Source organism: Serinus canaria, chromosome 17 (assembly GCF_022539315.1).
Source record: "Serinus canaria isolate serCan28SL12 chromosome 17, serCan2020, whole genome shotgun sequence".
NCBI classification, from domain to species: domain Eukaryota; kingdom Metazoa; phylum Chordata; class Aves; order Passeriformes; family Fringillidae; genus Serinus; species Serinus canaria.
The window spans coordinates 6,071,329-6,094,198 of NC_066330.1; the positions used below are offsets into that span (position 1 = coordinate 6,071,329).

A 22,870-nucleotide genomic window follows, 5' to 3' on the forward strand; every position below is an offset into this window, starting at 1 on the left:
TCCACAGATCTATACCTCCTTTTGCCTCTTTCTTTGCTTTTGACCCTCATTTCCAACTGTCCTGTTGTCCAAGCCCTTTCTGTCTGTCTTCTGTCATCTGTGGTGACTTCTCATGCAGTGGTCACACACTGCAGCCCCTGCTGAGGCAAACCCCCCTTTTCCTGGCACCAGGGCTGCCACCACCCTGCAGTGAGTCCTGGCTCTGCCCAAAGCCTGTCCCTGCACCACCAAGACCTCGTGCAAACCTTCATCATTCCAAGCACTGAAGGCCCTGCATGGGCTGGGAGAGGCTGAACCTGACATTCCAGGCTTGGGGGATTGATGGCTTGCACACCCACACTATAGGGAAACCACCTTTGCACCAGCACATTCCACTTAAAACCTGCTGCTTCCACACTCATCAGAAACCTTGTGTTTCCAGGTTTCTCTGTGGCCTTGGGGCCCTGCTGAGACAAGACACGCTGCATAAAACACAGTGTTTCCCTTGCCTTGCCACAATGGCAGCCTTGTGTTGAATCCCTTTGCTCAGCAGCCTGGACAAAGTCACCTTGTGTGCTGGGCCTCTGCAAGGGCCCCACTGGTGCCAAGCATGCCAAATCCTGAGGAAGTGAATTTCAGCAGGGAGCCCCCTCTGTGGCACCTCACTGTTACAGGAGCCAAGTGCTAACACTGCTTGTCTCTCATTTTCTTTCTCCATCATTGCTAAATCTCTATCTGCCAGCCCCACCAAACCTTTCCACCAGTCCATCGCTCCCCGTGGGATGTGTTTCCTTTAGGGACAACACCTAACTGGGAAATAATGCTACATTAAAATGATCCTGCCTGCCTTTGCTTCCTGAATCCTAAAAGAAACCACATAACTCCCAAACTTTTCCTGGAGAAGGAAAAAGTAGAGGTGGAGGACAAAGAAGAGTCCAGAGCTGGCTCCCTTGAACCACAAAATGCACGCATCTTACCTTAGCACCCAATTCTGATTTACTGTGGTTGAGCTAACAAAGGGCTTCCTTGGGTATTTATAAACATTTCAGTCCTCACCACTCAGGGGTGCAAAATGGAGAATAATTTCTAAATCTTACATTCTGCACCTGATAATTACACAAGGTCCTGGTTAGAGCAGGGAAGAGATGCCCCAGGGAAAACTTTAGCCCTTGCAAAAGTGGGCTGAGTCTCAGATTTTCCTCTCCTGCAGGAACTGAACATGCCCTCTCCCTTCCCAGCTCAGGAATACTGCTAGCTACAGGGTCAGCATTTGTTTATTCCTTGCAGTTTTCCTAGTGATGAAAGCCAGCTGCTTGAATTTACTGCATATAGAGAAAGTATCACGTGCTAGAGAAATGGGGATTTATTGGCTTAGGATTGCATTGTGAATTTATAATTGCAGGAAAAGAACAAAATGTGATTAACAAGAGCCTTAAGTAGTAATAAAAAAAAATCCTTTGCAGTGAGAATAAAACCCCAGCAATTATTTTTGGTGAGCAAAACCAGACAGGATGGAGATATTGTTTGTATTTGCACATGGCTTCAAGATGCTGGCTTGCTGCTGTTCATAATGATATAAACCACTCCCAAACCAGGCCTGTGCCCAAGTGAGCCCATACTCAGCGTGGTTAAAGTCTGCTGAACCACACTGAGTGAAACTAAAGAGGCCTTTGGGACATGGGGCTTGCAGGCTTTGATAGGAATTTGTAAGCCATTCTTTCCTCTCCTGCAATGTGAGCTCTGAAGGGGCTGACTTCATCATCAGCACTACTGGGGGAGTTTGATCAAGGTATATTCCATGTTTAATTAAAAAAACTTAACAATGCTTCAATAAACAATTGGTGCACAGTTCAAATCCCCCAAACCCAACAAATTAAAGCAACCAGCTTCAGAACTGCAAAATCAAGCCTAAATTTTCTTGAGAAGTCTGTGATAAAAACAAGCAGAGAAAAGGCAAATGAAAGGTTGCTTACCCGAGTGCCTTTTGGGCCAGATTCCCCTATGGGGCCAGGTAAACCCTAGAACAGAAGGAAAAAACAAAGACAAATGTGGACAAGCTTTAACTTAAAATAATGAGCAGTGCCAACCCCCCAAGCACCATCCCTGCATGGTTCTGCTTTCAGGTTTTGCTTTAAGCATCCAAGGAATATCAACAAAGGAGAAAAAAAGACCAAATAATACAAAAAACAGATCTGCCATTGTTGGGGAGCTGGGATTCAGCAGAACCTGAGACTGCTGCACACAGTGAGCCTTCCCTGGGGCTGAATTTGAGATTTCTGATAATAAAGACCACAAGGGCTGATGCAGTGGGGTGCCCAGAGGTTGTGTTACACTTGGGATGTGAGACACAGTGATGCTCTGTGCCCAACAGCTCTCCACTCATCCTCCTGCCTGAGCAAAGACATGCAGAGCAAATGTGTTCTAATACCTGCTTAGGGAACACTGGGGCAATGAGGAATTCCTAGAGCCCAGAGAGTCACTTAGCAATGCAGGTTCTGTGATACCACTAACCCTTTGCAGCATCAGCTATGGGAAGAATTGAAAATTAATTCCCTATTCTAATTCTATGCCTAATGCTGCTCACTCAAAATACTGCAAAGAAGAAAAGTGCAAGAATGCAAAATAAATTTTCATGTTTATTGCCTTCTAGCAAATTTCCAGATAACTTTTTTTTAAGTTCCAAATTTTGATGGGATTTTTCTGGGGGAAGAAAAAAAAAAGCTAAGTCCATATTTTGTTCAGCTGGCAGAACTGCAGGCTCAGCCTGGGATGTGAAAGTTGGGTTGTGCTCTTTCCTGCCTCCTGCAACGTTGCCAAAGATTTCAGGCATCAGGGTGAAGTTACAATCCTGCCTGTGATGCACAAACCAAACCTGAGCCAAGCAGTCTCTCCCATGGCTGCAGAGCCAGCACAGCTGACAGGAGTAACAAGTAGTAAAATCTCTGCAAAGTAAACAGCCCTGATGCAGGATACACACAGCATTCAGACAGGCTGAAAAAAGCTGCCTTAAAAAAATGAAAAAGTCACTTTCCTGACCCAAACCATGTTTTTAAGAAGCCAGATTTGTTCTTTGAATGCCAAGGCACAGATTTCATCCTGCTTATCTGATGGGCTGAGTTGCTGAACAGCATTCATTAACCTTGTATGTCCAAAATCTCTTGGACTTCTTCTTATTAGCCCTCTAACAGACATTCACACCTAGGAGACTCTCTGGCATGCTCAGCTCTAAGAGCCTTTCAGAGTATGAATGGAGCATTTAGTCAGGTGCATAAAGCTCCCATGCAGTTCTGCCATCTGCACTCTCCAGTGTGCTAAGCAAGGTATCAGCTTGATTTTCAATTTAAAATGGGTCATGCTTTATTGACAGTCTGAATCAGAGAGATACAGACTTGTTCTGCAGGTCTAGATCACATTTAATCCAAGAACCTATACATCTGCATAAAAAAGTCACATCCAAACTTGTGTTAAGTCTGAAGGACTGAGGACAGAGCATTTGGGATCTCTGACATCTGCTTGGTCTCTTGGCTTGCAGATAAACCTGACTGAATCCAACATTAAATGTGTCCATTTTAGAAAATCCTGACAAACTCACTTCACCACAAAATGTTGTAGGGCTGGATGTTCTGTCCTCCATGAGATTCCATTTTTTAGGGTCACAGAATTTCTCCTGTTTCCTTTACACTACTCAGCACCTTACATCAGTAGGACAACAAAGTGTCCAATCTTGATCCATTTCCCCATGCACACTCCTCCATCCCTAAAGTTGTCTCTGTGTATTTTTTTCAGCATGAGAACAATGACTTGATTGTCTTTCATTATCTTTTTTTGCAACAGCAAATACAATTTTTATATATATATTTACAGTTCACACATAACATTGTGTGTGTATACATAGGTTTATGCCAATGTGTTTTATTAATGGGAGTTCATCTAAATCTCCTACTCCAATAATAAATACACCTTTTTCCATCCTAGGTTTCTAACTTGTCCAACATTAGATGCAAAATATGCCTAGAAACAAAAGAGCTAGCAGCTTGCACGTGTCTTTCTGTGCTCTGCTCTTCTGTTTTTTCCCTCTTGTTTTGCTGAAGAAAAATCTGCCATAATTTGCTGAAGAAATTCAGGTTTTATCTCTCATAGCCACAAAATTCTTTCTAAGAACATTTCAGAGTTGAAAGACTGTGTTATTGCTACAACATCTTGAGGAGGAAAGAAGGAAAATATTCAGAGATCAAATATTCAAATATACCAACATTTTCTAGAGGACTGCACTGTCCTTAGGGGGCCATGTCTTTAGCTACCTGCACACCCAAATCCCTACTCTGTGCACAGCACGATGAGATTTACTGCACCTGCCTGCCAGGATAACCTTTGGCACCTGGACTTCCAGCTGGTCCTCGTTCACCCTTTGGACAGAAAAAAAGAAAAGACACAAAAAATCAGGTGAATGTCCCACCTGGGAAGTGGTTTTAGCTGAATCATTATGGAGTGGATAAACCTGATGCACATTTATTGAGAGGAAAAGAATATTAAGGGTAGATAATGAAGTTAATTAATGAGGGGGAAAGCCCAGGGAAGCCAAGTCAGCAGGATCCATGCACTGAGCAAGTGCTGCTGTTTCTCCTTCTTCCTCCATTTGGGGGAAAGCAGCAGAGAATCTGGAACAAGGACACTAAGAGAAGGTGTAAGGCTGCATCTATATCTGGCATATGGAACCGTTTTGCTGGTGGGAAAGCACTGCCAAAATTCCTCAAAACTAAATGGATTCATGTATAATGTCCTTTAACATCATTGCTAACAGGGCCTGCTATTCATTGCCTTTTTTTTTTTTTTTTTTTTACTGCATTGCAAACATCAAACTTAACCAAATAGAGAGGGGGGAGAAAAGGGGAGGGGAGGGGAGGGGGGGGAAATGGGCTTTGGGAAGGGAATCACAAATACTCAACACAGTGTGGTTAGTAAAGTCCAGGTGAAATTAATGTTAAAAGACAAATAAAGGGGTAGGATGGTGAGCTGGCTTTTCTTCCCCCAAGTAAACTTAGTGTGGCTGAGCAGTAAAAATTAGAAATTAGACGTAGAAACTCAGGGGCAGCCTCCTCCCACCGTGCCATGGATTCTGGGTCTGTGTGTGTGCTCAGACCCTGGTGGGTGCCCAGCTGCCCTGGGAGGAGCTGCCTGTCCACACTGAGCAGGCTGCATCAGAGCCAAACCAGCATCACAGCCAGCAAACCCATCCCTCCTCAAAGCTCCCCTGTTGGGAAGTGGGAAAACTCACCTGGTCTCCAGGGTGACCTGGTGGTCCAGGGTAGCCTTTATATCCCTGACAAAAGAGCATGGAAGAGATGAATACCAAGAAACAAAAATATAGTACAATAATCTGGGCTTGGTTTCTATTTCTCTTTGCAGGTGGGACTAAAGTTCTGAGGAGAAGGAGGATTTTAGAGAGCATTACACAATCCTGAAAGCTTTTATCAGGCTGCTATGTGCTTGCACCACCCAAACCTGCTGATGTGCCCTGCTGTGGTCTGGGGTGGTAAATACTCCAGAAGGAATTGCTCCATGAGCACATTTGGAATGGTCTCCATGCTCAGATCTGTTTGTAATCTACACCTTGAGCAAGGCTGTCCTTAATCCTGAGGAAACCACAGAATGAAATGGCTTTGGGCACATTGGGGACTACAGCAACATGACCCACTTGTGTTTCTGAGTGTTTCAGAGCTCTTACTTTTGCTTTAGAGTTTGAAATGCCACAGGAAACACCAAAAAAACCACTTACTGTCACAGGAAACTTCAATTTTTCTACCTTGAACTTGTCCAGCTTCCAGCTTTTCTAATCGAATTATTACAAACTCCATAGTGCTTGATTATGAAGCCACTAAAATTAGTGAGCAAGCTGCCTCTCAACCTCCTCTCTCTGCTGAATTAATTAGAATGAGTTTCTTAATCCACCTTGCTTACTGGCAAGTGTTTCAGGCTCCAAATCATTCTCACAGGTCTTTCATAATCCTGCTGCAGTTTGTTAATATTTCATTTTTTGGGGGAGCTGCAGACACTGGAGCAGGACAAGGGCAGCCTGTTTGACTGCAGAGTGAGCACTGTGTGTCTTTAAGGGAGTTTGCTTTCTCCTAGATTTACCTAGAGCTCCCTTCAAACAGAGTGAATTCTTTATGTGATGGACAGTTCAGGTTGTTTCCCCTCTTCTTTATTATCTTGCTTCAGCTGTTTAAAACAAGATTCCATCAAGAGAAGCAGATCAGGAGATTGAACTCAGCTACAGAGATGGCTGTTTAGCTGGGCCAGCAGCAAGATGAAAAAAAAGGCAGAAAATTTAACTTGAAACAAATGGGAGAGAAAAAAAATTAAGATGGAACAATCCTTGCACAAATACTAAAGAAATAACAAATTGCTTTCAGGGTGGCTTACAACTACTTGTACCTCAGTCCCTGCCACTCACCCTGTTCTGGCCAGGGCTCAGCACACCTCATCTGTCTGTGAAGCCCACAGGGAGTGTCCCTGCTCTGGAAGCCATCACCAGTCACAGGGGTGACCAAGCACTTGGCCTTTGGCTCCACTCTCCACACAAACCCAGGACTGTTTCTGCTCCCAGGTCCACACCTCTGCTGAACAGCTTTTTTATCCTTCCCACGGGCCATTCCAGACCTGCAGCCTGAGCCTTTGCTGGCAGGGTGTGCAGTGCTCCCAGCCATGCTGGCCACTGCCCTCTCCCCTTTGCATTCCTCCTGCCTTGTTATTTCAGACAGTCTGGCCTGCAGTGATGCTGATTCCCTTCTCACCAGCTCTCTCCTGCTTGGCTTTGCTGATATGCCATGGCTCTGGACAGAGCTGCACCTTCTGACAAGGCTGCCCTGAAAAACCCTTGGTTGAACCACCTCGAGGGTCCTTTCTCCAAATGCTGTGAGGACATTTCAGTCAGAGACTCCTCACTGGGGGTTCTTGGAGTAGGACCAGCACACAGGATTCTCTGCCCCATGAAATCCTCTCCTGCTCATCCTCTCCCTGGCTCCTTGACAGAGGCTCACAGAGAGGAGGGAGGATGCTCCACCCTGGTTGGGTGTCTGGCCTGTAGGTGAGAGCTTCCAACAGAAACATCCCTGAGTTCAGCATCCCCAGTCATTCCATGAAATTTAGATTTCCATGGGGTTTTCTCCTGCAACCTCTGCCCAGTTCTTCCAGTCTGCAGCAGGAACACCAAGCTTAACAATATCTTGCTTTTCCACTGATAAGAAATAAGTGCCTGGCTTGGCTGCTCTGAACCATTCTGCTCCAGCTGGATTTCTGCAGGATGGGTGTTTTGAGCCTGCAGTGTCCACCCAAAGTAGGTGTTTGCATGATGGTCCCTTGAGATGCTCAAAGCACATCCTGAACTAAATTCTGCACCAATTCTGTAGTGGGAAGTGAGTGACAATCAGGTTAAATATGTTATATTCTTAAAAATGTAGGCACTGTTATGTTCTATTAAATATCCTTCTCACTACATACCCTGGGCTCTGGAGAGTTTCAAACACCTATTTCTTCCCAATGTACCCCAGTTATTTCTGCCTCAGGTGAATTACAATGAAGGAAAACCAGAAAAGCTTGTGTATGTTAAAGCTTTGTGTGGAAGTATTTACCTGCTAAAATCCTCTTCAAATAGCACTAAAATGACAGGGCAGAGGGTATGAAAACAACAGCATTTGCTCTTTTATCTGAACACTTCGTGATGATTACAGGGCACTCCACACAAAGGGCTGTGATTCAGAAAGGAAATTGCACTCCAGTGAAGGATTTACTCATCTGTGATGATATTTATAATCCACTCTCTCCTAGCTAAAGGGATCATCCTGCACTTTGGTAGGAAATGTGAAGAATTAAGGGGTCAGGGAATGAGACCTGCATACAGGATGTTTTGGAGCACTGACCACTTCCCAGCTCTATCTTTGCCCTCTGACTCCAACAAAACTTTGTCTCTCTCACTGCTGCTGTTTTCTCCTCTGGAGCAATGATGCTGCTCTCCTGAGATCTATCTCCAAGGCAGCTGTGGTGTGCAGCCCCAAACCAAAAGCCAAAGCCCACAGACACCTCACAGGCACCACAGGGACAGGCAGAGGGGACATCCTAGTCCTGCCATCCTTCCTGGTCTGCAAAAGCACCATTTGCTCTGTGTGGAGAGGATGAGAAATACACCTGCTGCTCCAAAGGCAGTTTCATGTACTCGTAGATGTGTGGAGCTAAAACCACTTCAGGGGTGCTCTGGGATCAGCCTGTCCAATCCTAAACCCAATCCAAGCCTGTCAGCATTCCCAAGGCAGGCACTGAGGACTGAGCCACACTGTCCAAAACCACACACTGCTGCTTGTGGCTCCAGCTCACACTGCTGAGACAGTGCTTTCATTTAGTGGGAAATGCATTTTGTTTCTCATGGTGAAATATTTTACCATTTGAAGGTTTCTACATGGTGTTCTCTGATCAAAGCCCTCAGAGCCCTTTCTGCAGCACCTCCATGGAATGAAAGGAGGGATGTCCATTTCCAAGGCATTGCTGTTTTCCAGTAGCCAAGATATGTTGCCCACCCTCAGCCAAGTAGCAGTGTATTTTCACTGGGAGAATGCCAGCAGGAAACCCAGATTTAAAAAAAAAAAAAGATTTTTTTCCAAACATTTCTCCAACAGCTGTAGTTTTTTTCTTAATGCAAGATGCTAATAAAAGCCAGGTTACACCAAACCCACTGCCAGACTAGTGCTACTGGGAGGTGTTTTTAAGCTGCACCAAAGGAAAAATTTCAACATCCAACTTGCTCATTACTTGAAGAAACAGAAGCATATCCCTGCCTTTACCCTGTCCTGTGGGAGTTAAGATCAGATGTGAAGGCCATGTGCTGGACTTGGGAATGTTTGTTCAATCTCCTATTCCTTCTCTGCTTTTTCCACTATGAGTGCTTGCACTCCTGACATTGCATTTTGCTGATCGTAACCACAAGGTTTTGTTTTATGAGCTGTTATACCAGGAAAATGGTATTCTTTGCACCCTATTAGTTAGAACTTGTTTGTGACAGCAAAAGATCTGTAATTAATCACTCAATCGCTCCTACTCCACACAGCACCCCAAGCATGACCAGCCTTGGAGTAGAAAAATAAACTCAGCCCCTCCTCTTGGCAATTTGGTTCTAGTATAAAGCATACAACAAATAATCCTGGAGAGGGAGGGCTCCTTTCAGCCTCCTCCACACCTTCTTTCTCTCCTTGGAGTCTTAAAACATACCAGAGGAGGTGTTTGTGTGCAGCTAATTGACCTGAGCAACAGTGCATGGTCAATGGCCCATTGACTGATGAAGTGATGGAAACAAGATGCTAATTTTAACTGCTCAGGTTAGCTGTGGCAATATTGGCTTGCTGGGAGGGGGAGTCATGGCCACTGAGCCCCAAACAGCTCCCTGCAACAGGTCCAGCCTCCAAAAAAAGAAACCAACCCACCAACACAGCCTGGAACTGGAAACTCAGCTGAAATATCCTTGAAATATGAAAGATCTGAGCTCCAGATGGATAGCTCAGGTATTGCTGGGCAGACTTGAAGGCATGGATAGGAACACACCCTGCTGCCTCAGGAAAACAGGGATGGATCTTGTGTTTTATCCCTACATACCCTTTTCCAGGCATAAATGTGTTGTTTGTGATGTTAATGGTGTTGAAGCATCAATATGGAAGCAAATAAAGCAAAACCTCACCAGTGCTGACAGTCTCCAAGCAAAATAAAGAGGGAAGGCACACAGAGATGTTCTTGAAATGTGCTTTACCAGGATAGACAGTTGTGGTTTCCTTGGAATGCTAGCACTGTTCTGAATCCATCCTTTGAGTGTTGCTGTTGGTTGGAGATCCCTTTAGATAATGCACTGGCTGCACCAGGCCCAAACTGAGCTTGCTGAGGAACATCCAGAGTCAGGGTGCAGAGGGATGAGGAATACAAAGAAGGAACAGAGTTCTGTACCCAGAATTTCATTTCATACTCTAACATAGTCTTGGGGCAGCTGCTTCAGCCTGTCTCCCCAGGTTATACACCTGCTGAACAGGCATAAGGCTCTTTGGGTGGGTACTGGGAGTTTGAATTAAATCTTTCAGGCAGAGTTATAGAAGAAAATTTTAAAATAAAATTACTGATCTGATTCACTAGAAAAGAACACTCTTACCTTTCTACCAGGTGGTCCAGGGAACCCAGTTAAACCAGGTAAGCCCACATCTCCCTGTTGGAAGCAAGCAAGTTCAATTAGTTTGCAGCAATATTTTCCCTATGCCTACTGCAGTTTCCACAATTATTTTGCTGACACCAGCCCCCAGCTATTGATATTTCTGGTTCTAATCACAACTCTTCAAAACCTGACTGGATAAGAAGAGTAGATTTAAACAACATCTCTATTAACTGGCTCATATAAATAATAACCCCAGTTAATTAATGGCAGCTGCTGCTGGAGTCCAGCTCTTTGCAAGCAGAATGAATGTGCTTTTTTTCCCCTCAATGATCTCATTCAGTCACATGCTTCATTCGCCTTTCAATAGGCATTGAAATCGCCAAGGCAAGGAAATTTTAGATTTTAAATGCAATAAGAACAACAGGTACCTCCTGCCAAACCCTGTGATTTGCTCTCACACTCTGCTACTGCACTGGCTCAGCCAATGGCTCCCGTTGGGATGGTGCTGGTGGTGTAATTATTTAACCTGTCTGTCTGACACGAGTTGAACCTTTGCAGGCTGCTGGTGGGAGGCTCTGCTCAGTGGCCTGTGCTTCTGAAAGGGGATTGCATCACATCCCAGCTGGCAAACCCAAAGCATCACAGAACGGGTGAGCGCGTCGCTGGGAGACCTCTCCAACACCCAGCCTGGCTGTGTGAGCCCACTTAACCTCCTCTGATCAGCACCAAAAACCCTTGAGTGACTTCTTTCTGAGATTCAACAGATATTTCCAGTGTCTAGATTGAAAATTAGGCATCACTCCACTGCTGGAAACTCCTTATTCATATTGCTGCTATCAGGGATAAAGCCTCGTTAACACAAGCTGAAGGTCATCTGGACCTCTCCCTTTTTTACACCAAGCATTGTCCTCAAGAAAACAGTTCCAGACCCTGCAGGTGGATGATTTCCACATGATGCCACTCCAATATAATGCACCAGAAATTTCAGAAGACATCTCATGGTGTTAAGTTAAAAGCATAATTTCAGTCTTAGCCTTCTGAATGTTTTCTAGCATTGCCTTCCCTCCTGCAGTTGTGTGGCCTCACTGTGCTTTATGGAGGCATCTGGTATCAAATGAAGAGCCCAAGCTCCTCAAGGCTGGTGCTTTCTATGAGCTGTGCATTTATAGCAAGACTTATGGTGAGAGGAAGAGAATCAGGCTTCTGCCCTGGACATGAGTTACCAAGGATTGTGCAGGCATCACTGAAAGAAGTAATTGAGGTAGGTGATGTGGAGCCCTGATTGCCCTACTGTTCATTTCTAAAATTCTGTGAGGGCTTGTTGCCTCAGTAAAAATCACTCAGCTGTGAAACAGCAAAAATGGGAGTTGTAACTTACTGAAAGGCATTAGCAGAACTCTGATCCTCAAAAATTGCTAAGCCCAGAAAGAGCTTTCCTTCCCAGCTGAGTGCTTTGTGTTGGTTTGAGCAGCCCTAGGTGGAAACCCCCTAGTGAGGTCCATGCCTTAGAAGCCTCCACCAAAAAACCTCTACCCTGATGGGGCTGCAGCATGAGGCAAACCCCTGTTCCTCAGCTCCTGGGCAAGAACATCCTTTCCCTGGCCTCCAAGGTTTTTATTCCTTACCCTGGGATTGCCTTTTGCTGCAGCTGCATGCCCAGAGCGTGGCTGTAGCTCAGATGTGCTACTTGAAACACTTGGCTGAAGCAGCCTGTGGCTGAAGCTGGCCTGCGGATTGTGGATAAACTGGATAAACACTCAGACAACAGCACTATGCCAGGTGGCACCTCAGTGCATTGTGGTCATTGAGAGCCAACTCTCTTCAGTCCTGAATCCAAGATCTAAGCCTTATTTCCCAGTCCTAAGCAGCTGGGGTGCTGGTGGCTGCAGTACAGACCCCCTGTGAGTGTGCACAGTTCTGGAAGCCTCGGGGTGACATCTCACCTTCTGCCCATTGCGAGCTTTTCCAGGTGACAGCCCAGGATCACCTTTCTGACCCTGAAATGAAAAACTTACATTAGTGACATAACCCAAGGGCCCAGCCCACAGATGTGGTTCTGCTTCCACCGAGCCTCCAAATCAGAAAATAATTTTGTTTTATCCCAGTCTTCCCTGACATCCCAAAAGTATTAAAGTGGCTTGGAATAGCTGTTGTGCTGGGAGTGGATTTGGTGAGTGATTGCTGCTGCTAAAGAGTTGAGTTTTAAATAGTAGTTGACAGTATTCAATTGGCTAAAGAAAGGATAACTGGAAGAAAGCAATGTCAGGACTTTTGATACTTATTAGACCAGACAGCAGCAATTCCTTCCTTGTCTACAGCTACCATCACAAAAATAATTACCAAGCCTATTACTGGGGCTGAACCATCCTTCTCGACAACTCACTAGATGCTGTTGCTTTTTTAACTGTGAGGAACAGATGAGACTGCAGAGAAAGTTGTACTAATTAGACACCCCCAACAGGCAGAGCAATTGTGAGGCTCCCAGGCTGGCAGAAAGCAGCACTTGACCTTAAGTGGCAGTATTCCTTATTTTCCTCCTTAACAACTGTGACGAGGGAAATTACAGTTTGAGGCTGTGATCTCCTGACAAACACAGGCTGGAATCTCAGCAGCACTTGGTAATCTAATTCCAGCAGATTCCTCTGGAAATCCCACTTTTCAAGAGGTGGAAAGGTAATGTGAGCACTCACAGGGAGAGATGCAAGTAGGAAAATCTAGAAGAGATTGAAGAGTGCCAAGAAAAGAGGAGAGATTGAAGAGGGGAAAGGTAAAGCTCAGCACACAGAACATCTCTTCTGGCACAGCCAAGATGGATATCCCAGGATCAGTCACTATTTAACACCCATGAATCACAAACAAACCACAACCTCTGTGTGCCCATCAGCACAGGACAGCTGGGGGATTAACTAATGGCCAAGGGAAGTGCTTGGAGGGGAGACCCAGAAAGGAGCAATAGTGGTGATGAACTGGCATTTCTCATGAGCAGCACAGAGCTCTGGTCACAGTCAGCTGAGCTGCTTTTCCACACAGCCTCACTTGGGAGTACTTCCCACCTTGCACAGAGTGTGAACCCCCCATCCTCCTCCTCCTGCAGCATCCACCACAGGCTGTGAGACTCAGGAGTGAGACAGCTTGGCTCTGGACTGTAGGGAGCACTGCTGATTCAAGGCAGATGTATCTGCACAAATTCTCAATGAAGGCTGCTGCCTTTCCAAACAGCAAATGAAGTCATGCAGATAATCTTGCTCTGCATGCAGCTGTTATCAGGGCAATTCTCCCACTCCTTGAGCTTCAGAGCAGTCAGTGGGTGCTACCACTGCTGGGAACAGATTAGAGCAGCCCTTGGGATCGCTGGGTGTTCATTTTAACTCTGCAAAATTCATTTACTGCAGCAGGTAGACACCCACCACTTTCCCTAAATCTTCCCATATGCTCCATGCAATGAATTTGAGACGTGGAAAAGAACTTGTGTTTTCCCCTGGGAAGCTCCAGATCACATTAGCCAGGTCTCTGCTTTGCACTGGCTGTGTCCAGCCCTGCTGAGACCATCACACAGGTGCAGAGCTCAGCCACCAGCAGGATCTCATGTCCTCAAGATCAATCAGCAATGGCACCAGCTGGATGTGAGGGCTGAAATTGTGGATTAATTGCATGAGTCTTCTTACACAGCAATAACAACGGGGGAATTAACCTAAATCTTGTCCAAGCCAAGCCACAACACCTTTCCCACAAGTTTCTCTTTCCCTCCTCACTTACTGAGAGCACATCTTCCTCTTGTAAAGGAAGAAATTGTTTTCATCTGTGATTTTTTCCTACCTGGGAGAAGTCTAGAGCTGTGCAATTTAAACATCTCAGTTTTGCAGTCCCACTAATATATTTTAAACATCAGTGAGCCAAACTGATAAGCTACCTTGGAGAGAAAAAACACTCACTTAACTGAAAAAAACCAATATTTTTCAAGTGCTTTAAGAAGAGATTTATCCAGGGCAGCAAATCATCCTAACACCTGCACCCAAAAGCCTCCAGGTGAGAGATGCAAGCCCAACTCTTGCAATGGCTTTTGAAAACACACCTTGTCTGACCATCTGCCCAATCCCAAATGCTTTTAGGGCATCCTGAGAGCTACAAAACAAAGCAAAACCACTCCTCCTGTCCCCCAGCAGCTTTCAGGTGACAGCCCCAGCCCAGCCTGTGGCTACAGCTGTGGCAGAGGCTTTCTGCAATAATCAGTCCCTGCCAAAAAGATGCAACAGCAATTTTACAACTGCCAAGGACAACAAGCAGAATGCAGGAAGTGGCAAGAATGCCCCTTTGAGCAGTTTCACACCATGAATTACTGAGCTGAGCACCACAGGCTGAACTCCCAGGTGGCACAAGCAGGTGTAATGCCACTGGAGTCAGTGGAACCATGCCCAAGCAGATCAGCAGGGTTTTGGCTCAACAGCTACAAACAGCTCTGTGCAAAAGATCAGCTCCCTAAGCAGTGCTCAGCTCCAGGGGTGAGGATAAACTGGGCTCTGCACAGGGTTGACTGTGAAATGCAGAAACACAACCAAAGCCCTACAGCCAGGCAGGAGGCACAGAAAAACACCCAGAGGCTGCAGTGCCACACCACAGCCCTTGCACAGAGCTGCCTGGCCTTACAAGGGCCCTGCTCATCCAGCTGGTAAATGTTATGCTCCTGGGTCCCTTCTTGAGTGACAATGACTTGGTGTTAGTCATGGTTTCCAAGCTGTATCTAGCTGGGAAACTTCAATTTCCTTTTTTAGATTACTTTTTTTGTTTGTTTGTTTGTTTGTTTGTTTGTTTGTTTTTTGGTTTGTTTTTTTTTTTTTTTTGTGTGTGGGATTAATGGCTATCTAAGCCGGACCAAGCCCAGCAGCCTCTCAGCAAGAGAAGTTCCACTTGGAGCTGCTTTGCCCTGCTGTGCAGGCTGAGCTTTCACAAATCCAGAACTTCTGCCATGTGCTGGGTCTGTCAACAAGATTCCCATCTCTGAAGGTGTCCAGGGCCAGGCTGGATGGAGCTCTGAGTGACCTGGTCTAGGGGATGATGTCCCTGCCCACAATGAGATGAGCTCTCAGGTTCCAACCCAAACCATTCTTTGATGATCTTATGATGAAGAAATCAAGTTCCAGGTGCAGGCAAGTAAAACATAACTGGGTGAAAACCCACTTTTTGGGGCAAAGTCCATTTTCTGGGACTGCTGTAACACCACAGAATTGAAGGGGAGGAGGGGAGTCAAAACTCTGGCATCTGATCCACACCTTCCAAAGAGCATTTCTGAGGCAGAGGTGATGTAACCACAGCTCACCAGGCTCCCCCTGCTAGAGGTGAACCTTCACCTGGGCTGAGCTCCAGCTCTCACATCCCATTGCAAACCTAATACTTCTTTTGACAAAGCACCACAAACAGAACTATCCTGCAAATTGTGGCTGGACAAAAATAAAATACATCACAGAGCCTGGTGAGACCAGATCTCTGCTGCAGACTTAGAGCTCTCCATCCACTGAGACCTCCTGCTGCCAGACTGTGCATTGAGATGGAGGAAAAATGCTTCCAGTAAGACTTAATTTCTATTAGGTGACCAACTGAAGAGGGCTTTACAGCCAAATGATGATTTCTGACGAGTCATTAGGCTAAAAGTCTTAAAAATCCTGTAGAATAGAAACTTAGCTTGACTCCACAGCTTGGACCAGGCTGGATTTGCAGGGCTGGAAGTTAGATAAAAGAAGTTTGATTGGACTTATAAAACTCAACAAGTGTGATCTGGAAGTCATTGATGGAGAATAAATGCAGAACACTAAGATGTAGAACTTTTACAGGCTCACTTTTCAGGCTGTATGTGGAATTTAAACCAGCTGCTGTTCACCAGCATGTCTCCAGTGCCTAATTTTTAATCACACAGAGGCAGCATGCCAAGTTTCCAGAATCTTTTTCCCAGAGCATCAATAGTGCTCATAACATCTCTGCCTACTGATGAGATCATGAAAAGACAGAACTATTGCTCACACCTTTCTCTGTTTGGCTGACATGTTCTACAGCTCCCTGGTACTGAAAATCTCTGCTAAGCACTGCCTCTCCAAGCTCCATTGTTCTCTAGTCCAACACAGATGGTATAAAATATAAACCTATTCCTTTGTAAACAATCATACCAAAGCAATCCAAACCAGTTTTCCAGTAACTTCAGTCTTTAGGTAACACAAAGCCTTAAACACAGAATGAGCTGGGATTTAAAACACCTTTTGGAAGGGTTTTGCTGCACACTGCAGGGTTAGGACCCCTCCAGAGCCACATCTGTGCTCAATCCCAGGCAAAGGGAGAGGGTCCAGCTGCAGGGGGTGACTCCCACCCGCAGGGAATGTGTGTGCAGGAGAACAGCACAAAGCACAGGGCCCTGGCTCTGCAGCCCTCTGTGAGCCCTCCTGGGAGAGCTGGGGGCGTCTAGAAGGTAGCTATGAGATCAGTGTGGGAGCTCTGGGGGAGTTCAGAGTTCCCAGAAACTCTGGAGAGGGAAAGACAGAGGGAGGAGTTTCAGGAGAAGGAAGGGAGAGGAAGATGCTGGGTGCTGCCAGTCACTCCTGCCACTGTCCAGACTCAGAGGAACTGCAAAATCCAGAGGAGAGAAATGAGAAAGCAAAGGAATTCAGAGCTGCTGGAGCTCTGGAGCAAGGATTCCACTGCGCTTGTCTGACACAGCAGTTTGTGCCCTGGCACAGGCATGGCTTAAGCAGGATCCTAATTTGGCAGTCTTTGAAATTGAGGAGAAGCAAGGATGGAGGTACAGAGCAGGGTCTCTCTGGGCACAGGGAAAGGCTCAGCTGTGCTGCTGGAGAGCCCCTGGCAGAGCAGGAGGGAGGGAGGAATGGCTTCAGCTACTTTTTGTCCAGAGCAAGAGAAAAGGAAGCTGTCCTGTGGCATGGGAAGGGGAAAGTTCCTTGCAGCAGTTCATACTTACTTTCAGTCCTGGGGGGCCAGGTGAGCCAGGGTTTCCATGGGGGCCTGGGGGACCCTAAAACACACAACAAACACAAAACAGAGTCAAAAGGAGATGGTGGGATCTGCATGAATGCTGGAGCAGTGCTGTGCCAGACTTACAGAGCCCTGGGGTGCCCTGGCAGGGGATGCTGGCACTGGCACCCTCCCTGGAAACTCAGCTCCCATCAAGCTCTGTGGCAGGGGATGTGTGTCTGTCACCACAGGACATGTCATGACACTGAGATAATTTGGGTAAACCAAACATTCCATGGGTCAGGAGAGTCCAGGCTCTGGGAGGAGCCCAGCAGAAGGGAATGGAAGCAGGCAGAGGGAAGAGGAAGTGTGTGGGGGTGTTAACAGCTTGGGGCTTTTTTTTGCTCAGGATTGAAGAGAACAGAAGTAATTACCAAAGGAAAATTGTTCAGCTCTTTGGGGTGAACTCATTTTCCTTACAAGCCAACCAGATTTTTGCCTTTAGAGATTGGAAAGAAAATGGATGATCAGACAGCAAAACAGTGGGAATAGCAGCACATCCATGTAAACTCTTTGAATCCATAATTCATATAGTTCAATCTATTTTTTTCCTTTAGTTCTCACAAGCCAGTGACACTGCCAGAGTATCTACCTCAAATCACATACACCAGTATCTCCTTATACATCATATTTTAAAAGCACCCTGCACATTTTCCAAGGCCTATTTAAGGAGTTATCTGGAATAAGCAGCTAAGAATAGTTTATGCCTGGGTTATACCCAGCACAGAAGATCTGCTAACCTTTCAGGCAGGAGTAATAACAATTCTAAGTCCTCTTGAACACGTTCCTGGGAGATGAAACAACCTGAGAATTCAACTCCAAGAATTCTGCCAGGAATGTGTGAGAGCTCTACCCTGCCATGAGGAGGTCTTGATGTACCCTCAAGTTAGGGCAGCACAGGCAAGGGGATAAAAAACCACTCAGGCACTTTCTCAGCATTTCCAATGAGCATTTTGGGGCCAAAATCTTCAGGGTCTGATTTCCAAGGAAAATCACTGCACTTCAACATGCCACTGGCAGCCAAGTTCAGTGCCCTTGCTGTCCTCTGAGAGAACATCAGTGCACTGATCTCTATTCAGTTTTATTTTTACTGCATTTTAATAGAAAATAATGCCTTTTAAAATTGCATCTTGTGGAACAGACAGTTGCTGAATGCTCAGAGCTATTTCACAACATGCTGCTCTGCTGCAAGAGGCTGTTTAATTAAAAGATTGAGACTGAACTTTTCTAATGGTAAATTAACAGCCCATTCTTAAATTCCTTCCAAATTTTCAGTCTGAACCCAAATACATTTATTGCCCCATTCTTAATTTACTTCTAAATTTTCATCTGAAATTCTTGTTTAGCACATCTGTGAATTTCCAGTGAAACTGAAAGAGCTTCAATTAAAATTAAGGTGCTTGAGTATCAACTTCTCATTTTTAAAAAAACCCATACAGCTGCTGAGCCAGAGTACTGGACACTGAGGAGTCTTAAATAAATTTATCTTCCCAGCAAACTGTGGAATCACCTGCCCACCTTAGTGGGTGGAACACTGAAACAGAGACTGAATGTGCTGCTCAAGGTAATTCAACAAGTCTATGGTGGCAAAAATGCTTCAGCCCAAGTCTTTCCAGTCTCAAATATGTAGGATAATGAATAATAAGTGACAGAAATCAGGCCAGCAAAGTCTCTATAAAAGATGAGTTCCTAAAAAGCTTTTACACAAAAGCAATAATCGAGGTAGCTCTGAATAGGGTTCATAAATCCAGCCTGCTGCTGGATTTGAGGAGGGAACTCAGCTGTAATTCAGCTTTGGAGTGAGGCAGCTTGGCCCAAAGCCCACAGCAGTGCAGTCATTTGCAGTTTGTGCTCCAGCACAGCCCAGGGCAGGCTGACAGCAGTGTCAGGCTGCAGGGAGCAGCTCGGTGTGCTGGGACTCCCAGATGGAAGTGATGCATTCCAGGAGGAAACCTGGATTGTGGGAAGCTCAGCTGCCAATCCAGAGCTCCTGGATAGGAGACTAATCACACCCCCAGCAAAATCAAGTTCTTCCAGAGTAAACCAAAGCACAGCAACAAAATCCCAATGTCACCATCACATTTTCTGGAAAAATCCCCTTGCCCAGGATTCTTGTCCTGGGAAGCTGAGAAGCCTCAGAGAAAAAGGAAAACAAGAATTATCTTATTGCTTCTCCTGTGTTTTGCTGCATTGGAATGTGTTTGGAGATTGTTTATCCAACAGGTGATTGTTCCATTGGTTTCATGTGAATTGTTTTCACTCTTTGGCCAATCAGGGCCAAGCTGTGTCAGGGCTCTGGAAAGAGTCAGGAATTTTCATTATTATCTTTTCAGCCTTCTCTCTGTATCCTTTTTGTATTCTTTAGTATAGCTATTTTAGTATTCTTTAATATAATATATTATCATAAAATAATAAATTAGCCTTCTGAGAACATGGAGTCAGATCCATCATTCCTTCCTTTGTCTGGGAACACTGGAAATACAAAACCCTAAAAAGCCTCAAGCAGAAGGAGGGGAGAGGGGAGGAAGGATGCAGTCACAGTTTCTAGTGATTAAAAGTGTGATTATGAAAACAGAGGCTCTTGAGATAAAGCAGAGCCTTCAGCAGCGAGTTCAATGAGTCTGACAGAGTGCATCCAGTGTAATCCAGGCAAAGGAAGGTCACAGACTCATCCTGTCCCTGAAGACTGATGTGGTTTTAGCCTAGTGGAAGTGGCCTCATCCTGGTGATGAAATGATAGTGGGAAGTCCAGTCTGGCATGAAGGAAACTGCTGGGACCAGTCCTGGGGCTTGTGTTAGACATCTGAAACTGCTCTGGCAACTGTGGAGAGAAAAGGGTGTAGCCTGCCAGCAGTCCTAAAAATTGTAAAAAATAATTGATCTTGATGTGTTCCAACATGGTGAGTCCTGAATTTGGGATTCCACCCACATTCTTGGCAGAGGAGGAGGATGCTGTGTGGCACAGTTAGATGGGCTGAGTAACAAAAGGTGCAGGATAGCAGCTGCCTCAGGAGCTGTCAGCAACAGTTAATTGCTATATTGGATTAATTAATTCAATTTACCACTCCCACCTAGAAATTTGGATTCTCCTAAATGTATTTATCATCAATACCTCAGTTTTGCTCCTCTTATCTACACACAGGGTAGGACAGTGCTGAGACCACTAAATGAAAAAATCCTACTGCATGTGTCACTATTTGTCGGGTGCTCATTTCCCCACCCACTTCAGCTTCCTATATCTGCTGAAACAATCCAACCTAGCAGCAGGCAGACTTGCATTTGGAAGCTTCCAAGCCTTGTACCAGAAACTCCATGGAAAATGTGACATGGGACAGCAGCAGCCCCAGGCTGCTCCGTGGCACGGAGAGCAGAACAATCCCTGAATGTGTTCCCCAAGCCAGGAGGGGTTTCCCATCTGCCTGGAATGCCTTCTGTGTGAATGATGCTGCTTGAGAAGGACACTGAGCCACCCAGCAGGGCTTGGGGGTGCCTGGAGATGGGACCCTGCTCACAGAAGCCCTTTTATGCCTCGTGGTTCCCAGCCCACAAAAATTAACAAAAGTGTAACTGTGCATAGCTCCCCCCAAACCCTCCAGTATTCACAAGGAAGGGGAAAAAATTCCTCCCAACTCCTGCTAAATGCTAGAGAGCTCCAGTCAGAGGAATGACCACTCACTTGAAGCTCATTAAGTCTTGGGGTTTCACTGTGTAAAGCAACTTTTTCTGCTTCTGACCTACAGATCCCACTGTGACCTCTGGCTTGCTGAAAAAGAGCTAAATATTTGAGGAGAAGCCAAGCAAACTGTTTCTTTAAACACTTTTCAGAAATTGGAAGATCTTCCTAAGGGAATGAGGATCCTGGGGAACCTCCCCAGCTGACTGAGCTGCTTGTTTCAGGAGGGAAGCCCTGCATTTTGAAGGAAAGGGAGATTTTTTCCAGCCACAGACCAAATGTAACAGGGACATGTTACACTGGGACCTCCCAGTCTTTCAAGCTGCTGTGGTTCACAGGAGGACGGCAAGTGCATCCTGAAGCATCAGGGAGTGCATGTGTGCTCCTTTCACCCAAATCCATTTGGATTTCTCCTGTGGTGTCTCAGAGTTTAAAGAAACCAAGAGCAATTACAGCACATCAGGTGTTTTATTGCTGATTCTGCCTCTGACCTGTGCTGTGGACAGGGATGAAACACTTCTTCTACCTGAGTTTGCTCACCTGTTGGAGAGGGAGTGACCACCAGTGAGACCTGGCTTCCTGAATTATTTAAGTGTTTTGGAAAGTCTGACTGTTGCTCTTTTCTTGCTGTCCTGGGGGCTGAGCAAACAACCAAGGCCAGGTTGGACAGGGCTTGGAGCAACCTGGTCTAGAGGAAGGTTCCCTGCCCATGGTGTCAGGTTGGACCAAGATGATCTTTAAGGTCCCTTTCAGCCCAAACCATGCCAAGAGCTGGGCTCCTGTCTGGCATGTGCCTGAGACTTGCTGTTTCCTTCATGCAGAGGCCAACCAGGTAAGTGGGATTTCCACAGCCCCATCTGGAGGGCAGGGTTTAGGACCAAGTGTCACTCACAGCTCTTTTCTGCAGACCTGCTCCAACCATGGGTACCTTGCTGGTCAAACCACACCAGTGGAATGGGTCCCAGCTTGTGGTGGATGCAGATGTGCTGTTCAAAGCAGATGTGCTGTGCACAGCCCCTGATGCAGACAGCCCTGGGTGAAGCTCACAGAGCCTGCAGTGAGGCAGGAGCAAGCTGCAGTGCTGAAGGAATGATTGCTCCAGTGGGAGCCCTTTGTTGACAGCTCCTTGTAGAGCTTGCTGGCACATCCCTGAGAGCAAATCCCAGCCCCAGCCTCTGCCTCCCTGGGAGACCCTGATTTTTGAAGAAATGCAAAAAGCTCAGCACCCATGGCTTGCACAGAACTGGGGGTGTCACCCAGTGCCACCACTCACACTTACCACCATGGAAGAGGTGTCCTGTGACCTGCCTGGCATTTCACATCATATAAAGCCGGGGAAATCCTTCATTGCTAACACTGCCATTCCCTCAGATCTTACACAGACACCTGATCAGGCACACAGCACATTTATCCAAGAATAAACAGTGTGGACAGACCTCTTCCTATGTCTCAAATTCTTTAATGCAGACATGAAAGCTGAAAACCATCCTGAAAACCAGCTGGATAGAGACAGAGAAACCCTTCCTGGAGAGCACACATGGCAGTACAGCAATATCTCTACAGACTGGAGAGCTCCTGAGACAGTGTTAGCCACTCCTGGGATAGTGTTAGCCACTTCTGGGATAGTGTTAGCCACTCCTGGGATAGTGTTAGCCACTCCTGGGATAGTGTTAGCCACTCCTGGGATAGTGCTAGCCACTCCTGGGATAGTGTTAGCCACTCCTGAGATAGTGCTGGCCACTCCTGGGATAGTGTTAGCCACTCCTGGGATAGTGCTAGCCACTCCTGAGACAGTGTTAGCCACTTCTGGGATAGGGTTAGCCACTTCTGGGATAGTGTTAGCCACTCCTGGGATAGTGTTATCCTTCTGGGATAGGGTTAGCCACTCCTGAGATAGTGTTAGCCACCCCTGGGATAGTGTTATCCTTCTGGGATAGGGTTAGCCACTCCTGGGATAGTGTTAGCCACCCCTGGGATAGTGTTAGCCACTTCTGGGATAGTGTTATTGGTTATTCCCATTGCAATTT

General features: G+C 46.0%; 1 protein-coding gene across 3 annotated transcripts in view; it reads right to left on the reverse strand.

The window, feature by feature from the left end:
- COL27A1 (collagen type XXVII alpha 1 chain) overlaps positions 1-22,870 on the reverse strand; it is a 145,916-nt gene that overhangs the window by 94,843 nt on the left and 28,203 nt on the right. For all 3 annotated transcript variants that reach the window (XM_050981025.1, XM_050981026.1, XM_009093500.4), the window contains 6 exons: positions 17,118-17,171; positions 12,103-12,156; positions 10,160-10,213; positions 5,255-5,299; positions 4,332-4,385; positions 1,953-1,997 (listed from right to left, as the gene is read on the reverse strand). In XM_050981025.1, the coding sequence (XP_050836982.1) occupies positions 1,953-1,997; positions 4,332-4,385; positions 5,255-5,299; positions 10,160-10,213; positions 12,103-12,156; positions 17,118-17,171 (306 nt within the window). The remainder of the gene's footprint in view (positions 1-1,952; positions 1,998-4,331; positions 4,386-5,254; positions 5,300-10,159; positions 10,214-12,102; positions 12,157-17,117; positions 17,172-22,870) is intronic.